The following is a 12,703-nucleotide window of genomic DNA, read 5'->3' as shown; positions in this document are numbered from 1 at the left end:
TTTTCTTAATTTGGACCTTTACTTGATCTTGATCTAGATATAATAGGGTCGAACTGACACCGGGTTCGGCTTCAGCGACCCAAAAACATCTAAGTAGGAGTTTTTTCAATCTAATGATTTCTTTTATCTAGACCTTCACTTGACCTTAATCCTGACCTTTTAGGGTGAAACTGCCACCTAATTTGGATCCAGCGACGCAAAAAACATGTGATAGTAAAAGTTCTGTCTCATTCAATGGTTTTCTCCGATCCAATAGTTTTCTCCAATCCAATGGTTTTCTTAATTTTGACTAGCACTTGACCTTGATCCTGATCTGATAGGGTCAAACTGACCCCGCATTAGAATTCAGCGACTTTAAAAACGTATAAGTATGGTGGTTTAGCTCGACTTACATGTTTTTTTTTGGTCTCTGTAATCGCTATATGATGAAATTAGTTTTCAACTGGAGAAATAAGTTTGAAAAAAGAGTGTATTTTGCAACCAAAGAGATAACTTACACAATAAATTTTTAACAAAGCAGATCAATTCTTAATGATAAAGTTAATAGTTCAAATTGAACTAAAATTGGTTGGATTTTCTTCTTGTGTCCCATGAATTAATTTTAAATGTATCATCAGAAAACATACTAAACGTTATTGAAGTTTTTTTGATAACAGGGGAAAAGATGAATTTTTCAAAAAAAGGGAAATACGGGAAAGAGTGTAAAGTCGGTATTCAGATAATTTACTTATAAAAAGTGTAATTATCATTGTTTAAAGTATAAAAAATTCTTATTTACGTTTTTCTGCTGGGGTGCAATTAGTCAGAGTAGACTGTAAACGAGTATTATTAAAACAATGATAGGACACTTTGATCTCGTTTTAGATATTTTCAGACTGGAAATATTTCTGTCTCAATTATTTATATTTGTCGAAAAAATTTATTCAAAAAAATTGTTAAGAATATGTTTCAATCCAAGTTTTTATCAAATACAAAAATTAAAAACCCTTTTTCATTAATTCCAATTTCTCATTTAGATTAGGTGCTTATAATCTTGAAAATTGTAACATTATTAAAATTATTGAAAAAAAATTATATCACAACAATGTTTCAAAAATTTTAGTATTGTTTTTTCGTATTATTGTTTCATTTCTTAAATGGTTTTGTTTCTGACAGATCAGGGACAAATATGACTGTCTTCATTTTTAACTTTTTTATCTCTGTCGAAATATGAGGAAAAAGTAAAGCCTTCTGTTTGAACTGACTTAATCTACAATTCATCTGATATAATAATTACAAAAGTTTTAGTATAAAAAGATTTTTTTTTTGTAAATTGAAAAGACTTTAGTTTACTATAAATATAAGAATTTTCACCATTTTATCTGTATTTAATCATAGTATGTAAAAATGTATACTCAACATTTTCTAGATATTTCATTAAGATATTATTTTACTTTCTCAACTACTTTTTACGCAATTATTAGCCTTGAAATATCTTATCTTCTAATATGTACCATAAGTAAGTAACGTCAAAATGAAATTCAGTCATTTTGCAGAATAAGACAATTTAATTATTAATTTTATTTTGGCCTTTATTTTAAAATCCTTTCTCACCATTTCATACGTAATATTTATTTTCTCTGCTCATGCTGAACTACCGATATGGTTATGAAATGAAAACACAGCGAAAAAATAATATTCTTTTTTTTTGTTCTTTTCTGTGGCCCATCATTTACCAAAAAATATTTATTGCTGAAAAAGTTTACAAAAAGAATTTGTTTACATAGTCAAATATTTTTTAAGGATAACTGGATTTTATAATAATTTAAAGGCTCTATCAATCAAATTTTTTATAGTTTCTATTTTGTTGTGAATAAAGTGGCTTGAGAGAAGCCAAACTGCTTTTCCGAAATAAACAGTATTCCTATGTTATGTAGTCACTAATAATAATTTCTTTCATGATTATCAATTGGAATGCTATCAAAAAAATTTTATTTTCATCCGTTTTCATTTAAATTAAATTCTAGACGCCTCTTTCATAAAAATTAATATTATAATCAATCACATGGAAAACTTAATTTTCTAAATCCTCCAGATCAATTTCAGCTGCAATATGCGACAAAACTAATCCTATGAAGATACCAAACTTTTTTGTAGAAATTATTATTAAATTTTTTTAAATACCGAAATATAAACATATTAAATAGCATGAAGAAATTTTTTTTTTAGAATTTTTGTATAAATTTTAATCAACTTCAAACATTTTTATGGCAATGTCTACTCTTTCATAAGGAATGTTTGGAAACATAGCTATTACACTAAACTAGACAAACATGTGATCCAAATTAACTTAAAGAAAGCATGAATATTTTTAGTTGAGGTTTTACAGATTTCTATTAACTTTTTAATAATTTCACTTAAGAAATTTTCTAATTTTCTAGTACGAGAATCTATTATTATTATTTTTTTTAATTATTTTATTTTATTTATTTAATTTATTATTATTTTATTATTTTATTATTTTATGATTATTTGTCATCAGGAATTGTACTAATATTAGATTTAATATCTTTAAAAAATTTTAATCAATTTAACTTTTCTCCTTGAATTTGTGTCTAAAACCCAGCACTCGTCTTGAAATGTTGATAACTCTGTGTGGAATAATCATATTAGAATATAAAAAATCAGAGGTCAAGTTGATCTGGGAAAACAAGTGAAAACATGTTGTACACAGGAGAAATTAATTATATAATGTTTGAAGAATATCTCAGATTTTTTTCCAGATGATCGGATAAGTAGTTTAAACGTGGTAGACCGCGGAAAATCCACAGGGTATCACAGACCCACAGTTGGCTCCGTGATAGAGAAATTAGGCGAGCAAGTGTCTTGCATCGTGTTGCTGGTTCGTTTCTTGAATTCAAGGGGAACAAAATCAGGCCTCAGGTGTGCAACAAAAACAATTGTCGAGAACATAAATTTTCAGTATATGTAGCACTTTTCATTATCGAGAATTGACTTGATTTTCTTGGGAGCATTTAGCAGAGCAGTATTAAAGCTAACGCCGTAAAAGTAAGAAATATTGTAATAAAGCATTCTTAGTCCCGCATTGTGCCTTTGTATGTGAGTCATTCTCGCATGATTTAGACTAAGAGGTAGTATGTGTCTTAGATGCTCCAGGTGTGCATGACACGCTCTGCAGCAATCATTGCGAATGTAATGGCCCAAAATGTGGCGATGGTATGGTAAGGTGGAAATAACACAATCCTTACATGCCAAAATGATACCCGCAGTGCCCAACTTTAATCCGGGTATTTAAGGAAAGCAAACATCAACCCACACTACGTATTCTGATCCTCGAAATTTTTGTGGAAGATGCCGGGCATTCCTCTTATTGAGAAGCTGTTTACGACACTTACGTCCCTATGCTTTCTAAATCTGTACTTCTAGGAGTGAATACTTGACATACATAAAATTTGATGCACCTTGCTAACTCCTAATATTGAATTCAAGGCCGAGGGTTTTAGCAGCCTCCTCCGCTGTTTTCTACAGAAAAGCTCCTTCGCCCAATTCTTCGGGCTTTCTGACAATTTTAAGAAGAGGTTCAGGTGCGTTTGAAACTATATGCGATATGCTTAGAATAATCATGTTATGAAGACATATAAGGTTCAGTATTCCGAGACCACCTAGACGGGGTGAGATGTTGATTCGGGCAACAGAAGAACTAAGGTGCATGCTTTTGATCATGTGAATAGCCTTTCGTGTCCGATAAGAAGATATCTGAGTTCATCCTTCGTTTATGGAACCACACCAAATCATTAGATTACTATAAAGTACGATCTGCTTCAGAGAGTATTCTTTATAAATCCTACGTCCTTAATGCAGCTGTGTGGCACGCTCTGGTATGTATAGGTTTCTCCAGAGCCAGGGTGACGTATAGAGCATTTTTCTAGCCCAAACTCTATTCCAATTTCCTGGGAGTATTTCTCGACAATCGCTTGAGCTAGGTATAGTCTCGTCATTTTTAGCGTAGATCTTGAAATCATTCATGTGAAATACATAAGTAACCTCATGCTTTTGATTTCAAGGGTTTTTGCAAAACTACCCTTTAAACTGGCGAAGAGCGAGAGATAGTGGCATTAATATGAGGCATAAGAGAAGTGGGCTTATGGTGACGTCCTGAAATACGCCTCTCTAAAAGGAGATGTTGTTACTTGCTACATGATGTTTTCTAGATGAGGTAGTAAATCTGGTATATATAAATATCTGGTATATATAAATCTGGTACATCAATATCTCTATGCACAGCACTATGAGCGGATGACCCTTAATCTTTCTAAAAGACACACATGTTCGATTGTCTGAACAATCGGATTATTTAGAATAACCATGAAGATCATAAACATTGTGTTCACGGTGTGTTTGAACATGGCTTTAATGAAGAAAATTTCACCACAGATATTCCAACGGAAATCGATTAATGCATTAAAATGAAGGATCTGTGCCGAATTTCAACAATTTTTGCCGGGCCTTTTCGGAAAAAAAGCGTTTGAAATTTTAAAATATCAAATTGTCAAATTTAAGTAATTTACAACAAAAATTATATTTGTTTTATTAATTTAAAAGCTGTTCATATAATTTGTTTATATAATCCCCGTTTATGAGGCGATTAAATCAAGCGAAAACAATAGTATTGTACAGTTACATGATTTTAAAGTTTAATTTTTTCAGCTGCTCAAATAATTTAAAAAATTAAAACAAAACATATTAGTAATTCAGCTCCAAAGGAGAAAGAACACATAATTAGCAGTTTATTACAAGATATTAAGTCAATAAAAGATGTGGGCAAAAAAAAGTCTGATGTATCTATTTTTTTATCTCAAGAAAGATTAAAGCCAATGAATATTGTACTGAATTTTAATCCATCAAAGCCAAATTTGAAACGTAAAAATATCTCTGCAGATGATATTTTAAAAATAAGTACAAATTGTGGCTTATCTACTCGAAAAGTTCATAGTGTAGCTTCTGCTTTACGTGTGGCTACTAATAATAGACAATTTTTAGAGCTAGGTTTAAAAGCAAAATTGTTTGCCTTAAATCATTTACTCGACTCATTCTTTGAACTAAAAAGAATCAACGTTGTACGTATTTCTGGTAACAAAACAGAAGTTACATTTAAAAATGTAGTGTTTTTAATAATGTAAAAAATTTAATTCAACTAATTAAAATGAAGAGAAACGTTACTGGAGAAGTGCACTTGTAAATTGGAAGCGACGGAAGAGGAGGCCTTCTCAAAATTTGGGGTTTCGTTTCAAGCAAAAAAAAGTGAACTAGATACGTCATAGTTTAATAATAATTGCATTAAATACACAGCAGGTGTTCCCGCAAAAAATTTAACGAATCTGCAGTGCAAAAATAATAATACTTTGATTAATTGATAGTACAGAGAAAAACTATGATAATGTATTGCAATTATGGTCTCTTTTAAATTTAAATGATTTGGATGATTCTATTTCTATCGCAACTGATTTTAAGCTGGCTGATATACTAGTAGGCATTATGAGCCACACCAACTTTTTTCCTTGTACTTGGTGTTTTTTTATTTCGAAATATCAGTTAAAAAAATGTGGAGAATACAGAACTCTTGGTTATTGTATAAGAAACAATTCTGCTTTCGAAAAAGTGGAAGTAAAAAGAAAGATGCTAAAAATTACAAAAGCAATATTCATCCACCGATTTTCACAGGAGACGATGACACATTAGCACTTGATGTAATACCACCACCAGGGCTGAACTTACTCATTGGACTAATGAATTTTATGCATAAAAATATGCCGTTACAATGTGAAGCCGATAGTATAAGGTGGGCTGCAGAATACAATGTCAGTCTTGAATTTTTAAATAGAATTCCTTCCTTTGCTGGCAATTCTTGTGAAATACTGTTAAATAAAATAGACATTTTAATTAATTTTTGTTATATCAAATGCCTTAAATATGAAACGTGTTTTCAAGACTTCCAGCAGTTTTTTATTCTAGTTTTTCTTAACATTGAAAAGCAAAGGTTGAAAAAAATATTTCTGCATTTCAAGAAAGCTACTGTAACTTAGTAATATCTATTACACCAAAAGTTCATGTAGTGTTTTTTCATGTATTACATTTTTGTCGCAGAACAGCCAAAGTCCTACAATTTTTTAGTGAGCAGTGCATATAATCTGTTCATGTTGATTTTAAAACAAGTTTGGCGGAATAAAAAGTTGCTTATACAAACACTAAGTATCCTGAGAATTTATTAAAAGCACTTCGAGCATACAACTCTCGTCACGCTTGACATTGAATAATAGACATAGAAAAATTAACTTTATTTGTTTCTATAAATTTTTATAAATAATTAAGTATAAATGTGTTATATTTATTCATTAAAAAAATTATATTGAAAACGAATACGCATATAATTAAATTATTGCGTAATTATTTTATAATTGTTTAGTTTTGTGAGAGTTCTTTTAAATGAGCTCTTACATGTCTACAGACTTGCGGGGTCGATTTCCGCCTCGCACTCTGGAAGAGCCTCGGTGGCCCATGCGGTAAACACTAGCCTAGCAAGTGAGTTTTTTATCTTCGGAGAGTCGTTGGACCGGTATCTCTAGAGAAAAAGGTTCTCTAGGAACTCAAAGCTCTTGCTCTTGGTGGTTCGGAATCCACCTGAAATTGTAGGTCAACCTCCCACCACAAAATAACTTTGTGTGTGGAGGGGGGGGGGGTGAAAATAGGGAAGAAGAAACAAGAAAAATGTAAACCCTTCGGGGACACAATCGAAGCTTCCATTCCATTCCCTATAAATCTTTCAAACTATTGAGCTTTGTGAAATACCTCGACATTTGTTAAATTTGTCATGTCTTGAAATCATTTGCAGTTTCGCAAAATTTCTGCAAATGTTCAAATAAATACTGTAGACATTTTTATAGTATAAAATTCCCCGAAATACGTTTCTCTATATTTCGTATCGTTTGGCTCAAAATTTGAATTTTCGATTCTTTTCATAATATATTCTATAAATGGAACCAAAATCATGGGCTTCATAAAAAAAAAAACGTTTCATATAATTAGTTGAAGCAATAAATGTAGATAATTTGAAGGGTTTGTATTTTACATTTATTCAAACATAAAAAAAGCAGACCTAAAAAAAAGTTCACCGAAGCTCGATTTAATCTGTTTTTTAAGTGTTATCGTCTTCATGAACGGGCGGACGCACGGACAGACGCCATCGCCAAAACTCTACTTTTGGCTGTATGAAGACTCAAAACGAGGAGGTCCATTGAAAATTTGTAGGTGTGTTTTAGGTGCATAATTTTTTTTCACTGTACATCCTATTAAAAATGATCAATAAGAAATGTGTAGCTCCTTTTTGGATAAAAAACTTATGTCTCGTTATTTTTTGGGGGCTTATGTCGCTTGTACAAAATTCGAATTCTAAAATTTAATTCAGTTTTTTACGAATAAAAAAAAAATATGCATTCTATCAAAAAGTAAGTAGTGCTTAAAAAAGAGTGCTTGAAAAAGAGATAGATTGTTTTGAGGAGAAGAAGGTTAGTAAAGAGTAGTAATGTTTTAGAGTATACTTTTATATTTCTCTGACTAGGATCGATAATTAAGGAATATTTTGGTATTTGTTTAAACGCGAAGTTGAGAGGAATACGACACGACTTATTATGGTTATGGTAACAAGTTGTCGCATCGTGTTCTTCTTATGCTACCTACAAACTCATTCATCAGAGTAGGAGAAAGAAATAAAAATATAAGTGAATAAATAAAACCTGAAAAACATGCAATTTGATCGAAATTTCATCAACTCTGAAAGCATCTTTATTACTTTTGAAGAGCAGAATGCCTGATACATAATTGCATATCAAGGAAAACTTTAATAATATTTTTTTTTAGCACGAGGGGCTTAGGGAAGGGCTTCATTGGACTGAATAAAATATTATTAACACTAGAGATTTCACAAAACAATACTGCCTTACAAACTGCAAAGATACATAAGTTTTATTGCCGCTTAGGGATATTCTCTTAAACTTGTCAATGAAAAAGTCGACCTAAGCGGCAATATCACTTATCTATCTTTTTAGTTTGTACAGCAGAATATAAATGTGCATTTCAAAATCCCGGAAGTCTTTCTTGTTCCTATATCAACGAATTACGAAATGCTGAGAACATTTCCGGCTGCAAATGTTAGGACCACGCACTGATTAATGAGACAAACTTTTGTCCGTAGTGCCTCGGAAGTATCAAATTTGACGATTAAAATCACGAACAAAACTACTTGACCCACTCTCGAACAAGTTCCTCAAATTTTATTCATTCCCTTTAATGTATTAGCACGTGCTTAAAAGTAATTAAAAATGTTGTGCATCATGGCAAACGTGAAACCGAAAGTTAATTGCTCCAAAAATACATTTTGGGTGTTAGGTGTTCTCTCTCTACGTTCGGTGGAGGTCGTAACGCAGCACCTTTTGTTTAAAATTCTGGATAGCCAATTTCACTGGACTTATAGCGAGTCTAATCACCTGTGGAAATTCAAACAGACTACAAAATTATTGTCTGTCTATGAAAAAAAAAATTGTGGATGGTACTTGGTACTATCTGAAAGATCAAACTGACCATCTAATATTTAGCGCTTCAAGTTTGATTAACATTAAACTGTTGTTCAAAACGTACTTTCCTATCAAATATTCTTTGTTTACTCTATATGATTGGTTTCCAAGTTTGCAGTTAATATTTTTGGTGAGCTACAGTCCGCATTTCATATTTTATATTACTTATTTCTTATCATTTTCTTTAAACCACGTTCCTTTTCCTAATCTGAGTTCGAATTTCGTGGAACTGACGTATCTTCGGCAGTGCCTCCTAGTTATCGGTAAATTACTTTATTCAGAATCCAGTTTATATTATTTTCTATTTAGAATATTATTATGAAGAAGAGATTTTAGACTTTAAATGAGCCAATTTAACTTTTTCCGTAAACTTTTCTGAAGCATGCTGATCGTAAAAGTTATGAAGGAAAAATTAGACAAAATGGGAAAATAGGTCAGTATTAAAATAGTGATCTTGATACCAAAATTGAAGACACCGGAAATATTAATTTTTTGACGACTATGTTTTCTTCTTAGTAATAGGTAAAAATGAGAAAAATATTACATCAGTTTCATATATTTTTATTGTTTATTTTGTGAATTATATTTTCTTTAAAAATGTTTACTCAATTGATATGAACTCGATTCCCATATAGTATCCGCTCTTTAATATGTAATATCTAATGGCTTTTCCAGTTCTACCAAACCGACGTGTTTCAATTGTAATTTGATACTGACGACACTGCGCTTCAGTTGGACATATATTTCGATCTGTAAATCTCATGCTCATTATTTCCTGAGTACGCTCATCTCGATATACACTAATTTCTCTTCCAAACATTCTGGTGTGCCCAGCTCGTCGTGGACCTGGCGTTGGAACTTTTTAAAACAAAAAACAGATATTTTCCATTAACAAAAAGGTTTACAATTAATCTTAAAATTGAACACTAAAAAATTAATGTTACTATGTGGGGGCAACCGGTGCACTCCTAAATGGACATTTCATAGGCGCGCATCCATGGAAGTTAACCAGATGTCATCAAATGCACAAATGGCTGTGTATATATTTTCATATTATTTTATGCTGGCAATTATTATTCTAAGGGTTTGCACAGTAATTAATGCAGAGATATGATGATATTTTAAAAATTTCATAGGTTTTTCTGAGATTGAAGCAAAATTTATAAAATTTCCAAGTGCCCTTTACTTCATAAAGATGTGGAAGGATTTTCTCGAGACTTCATGAATTTTGTACCATTTTGATGATAACTTAGAATATTTTTGCTAATATGCGATTTTGAAGAATTTTCTTGAAATGGGAGAGATAATAAATTATTTTGTAGGGTTTATAAAATTGTACAATATTGGAAATATGCGACACTGCTTCTCCTAGGGTTTGCACGTGAAGTTTTAAATACGAGGTTTCTTAAAAAAAGGTGACTTCTCAAATTTCGCGGGCTATTCGATTTTCTATCTTTTGTTATGTTATGTTGGTACACATGTCCCCAGAATACGTATATTGGTCTGCTTGTCGATTTTTTGCTATTGAAAAAATGGTTCAAAGAATCTGTATTAAATTTTGTATTAAAAAAAAATTAAGTGCTCCAACGCACTTGAAATGTTGACTGTGGCATTTGTTGATTGTTTCAGTGAGAAGTTGCTTTTATTAAAAAAAAAATTATTCTTAAAGATATATTAAGCGAAGTTTTAGGAGTGAATTTTAATATATTGTTAATAAATTTCAATTTCTTCGAACGTTTCAACTAGACTTATACCAGATAGACTTACGGCTTTCAATAAGGGGTTGCTCCCAGAAGTTGTATATCTAATTATGCACTAGCTATTTTTTGCAATGTGACGCCAACATTTCTTTTTGTCTGATAACGATGCTGCCAGATGGCATTTATGATAAACTATTGGTTTGTTCAAATTTATTAATTATCGATTGCGCTGAAAGATGTTGTTTTCATTATTTTAAATTATTATTTCTCAGGTTTATTGAAGTGTTTTCCTGTTTTTCCCCCTTGTTTCAAATTTGCGATATTTTTGGACTAAACCTTGTGGTCTCAAAAATCATGCCTTAAGCCAGTAATCGATAGTAAAAATTTAGGTATGTTTTTTAAGGTTATAGAACTTAAAAAATTGAGAAATTTTCTAGAAATTTTGAGAGAATATTGATAACAGATTGACGGGTCTTCTGCAAGCATTCTTACGGATTGAAAAGCTTTTAGGATGCACCTTAAAAGGTTAGAATATATTTCAGTAGACCATGGATAAGGCACTCAGGCTACGAAAAGTTTCATAACCCTGATCGTATTTGAAAAAATAATTTATTTGTTAAAAAGTTAATTATTAACTGTTAAAGAAATGGTATGAAATGAGGTATGAAATGAGAAATGGTATGGAATGAGAAATACATAATAGTAAACAAGACAGATGCCCGAAATTTTAACCTTGAAAATTTTGAAATATTATATTCCTCGCTATTTGCTTTTAAGAGGGGTGGGGTAGCGGGCACAAAATTATCAATTCGTACCGACAGCAAAAGCACTTACTACGGTACTGTCCAGACTCAGCTAAAATTGGGCCATCTTTTTAGCTACGAAAATACTTACATCCTTGTTGATTAAACCCTTGTGCATTGTCAACTCTTGCAATAAGCGTATGGCCATTAAGCTCCATCGTGGTTACAACAAAAAATATACCATCTTTAAATTCCAAGTATTTCTTAACATTGCGTGTGTTGTAATCGTCTTCAGTTATATGCGGATTGCCTTGACTTAATCTAATACGGTATGGTATTCCATGTTGATCGAAAAGCACATGAACCCATTTGTCAGCGTACTGGAAATTTCGAGAAGCATGTCGTTCAGAGGGCCTGACAGCATGCATTTCTGTAAAAAAAGAATAAAGATTTGTGATGTTAAAATTCCAAATTTTTCATAAGTTCACTTGAAACCCCGAAAATATTATAAATTAATCTCAAAAATAAAAACTTAGCTATTATAATTTGAAGCATTGAAAACTAAATTCTTTTAATTGGGATGCTTTAAAGTGTGATGTTGCGGATTTTCTGAACATCACAAATTTTAAATTAACTATAAATTTACGAAAAATTCCCTTGATTTGCATCAACAGTAAATTAGGGACTCCTTATTGTTACATTTTGTTTTATTTAAGTATCATTCGGCTATTTTTCCATCTTTTTTATTTATAATATCGCAATATGAGCCCTCGAATTTCGCGGTCTCGAGTGGTGAATCTTGAAGGTCCCAAACACCTTACATTGCCTCATCGACTAGAGTCCTTCGTCATCTCCACCTTGGCGAGGTTTCTTGTGTCTTGTAACATTCAGCGCACTCTTCTCCTGGCTTTTCCTCTTAGATTCTCGTATTTTCTTTCTCCGTATGGCTGTCTCAAATTCACCACATGTTTCTGGTAAAGATGGACCAAGGCTATTAAAAGCTTGGTTATAAATGAACTAGGTAATTTTGCGACCTTGTATATCTTGTTTAATTTCTAGCTGTTGATGCTATTTCCGTTATCTCTTGTTTTGGGAGTCATCGAATCCAAAACTAAATCTGCGGTTTAAAGCCTGGATCTCCATTCTCTAACTCTCGCACAGGAGTGCATTTGGTATAGTTTGACACGGTTAACATGAAATTGCTGCAAAATTTATGCGACTGAAATGTTAATTGATCAGTAATAAGTGGGTCTTTAAGAAATGGGGTATAATATAATTAAAATACTTTGACTTGAAAATAAGTAAGTGAAAAAAAATTATGGCTCAATAAAAAAGGATAAAAATGTTGCACGTTTTAAAAATTCAAGTGTTGATTTCAACACGGAGGACAAAGGACGTCCAGGCATTCTGAAAAAAATCGATTATGAAGAATTGCTGACAATATTTGGTGAATATCCGTATCAAACGCAGGATGAGCTTGCAGAATCATTGAGAGTTTATTCTTCAACAATTTACAGACGCTTCGATTCACTGGGAATGGTCCACAAGCAAGTAAAGTGGGTGCCGTACAAACTGAGGCTAAGAGACCCAGAAAAAAGATTTTTCACTTATGAACAGATACTCCCACGGTAAA

General features: G+C 31.9%; 1 protein-coding gene across 1 annotated transcript; it reads right to left on the bottom strand.

Moving 5' to 3' along the window:
* Window positions 1-9,228: 9,228 nt before the first annotated feature.
* On the bottom strand, window positions 9,229-11,498 carry LOC117177973. The gene is made up of 2 exons (XM_033369129.1): window positions 11,222-11,498; window positions 9,229-9,485 (listed from the first exon to the last, which is right to left on the bottom strand). Exons 1-2 carry the CDS (start codon window positions 11,496-11,498, stop codon window positions 9,229-9,231), a joined length of 534 nt encoding a protein of 177 aa, XP_033225020.1.
* Between the last annotated feature and the right edge of the window lie 1,205 nt (window positions 11,499-12,703).

Source organism: Belonocnema kinseyi, chromosome 1, assembly GCF_010883055.1.
Source record: "Belonocnema kinseyi isolate 2016_QV_RU_SX_M_011 chromosome 1, B_treatae_v1, whole genome shotgun sequence".
In the NCBI taxonomy this organism is placed as follows: Eukaryota; Metazoa; Arthropoda; class Insecta; order Hymenoptera; family Cynipidae; genus Belonocnema; species Belonocnema kinseyi.
This window is presented reverse-complemented; position numbering and strand designations above follow the sequence as displayed.

Bases quoted from the DNA above. Each gene is read 5' to 3' on its own strand.
- LOC117177973 (XM_033369129.1), bottom strand. From the start codon at position 11,498: ATGCATGCTGTCAGGCCCTCTGAACGACATGCTTCTCGAAATTTCCAG. The intron at 9,486-11,221 runs GTAAGTATTTTC...TGTTTTAAAAAG, and splicing joins AGGGTTTAATCAACAAGGAT to TTCCAACGCCAGGTCCACGA.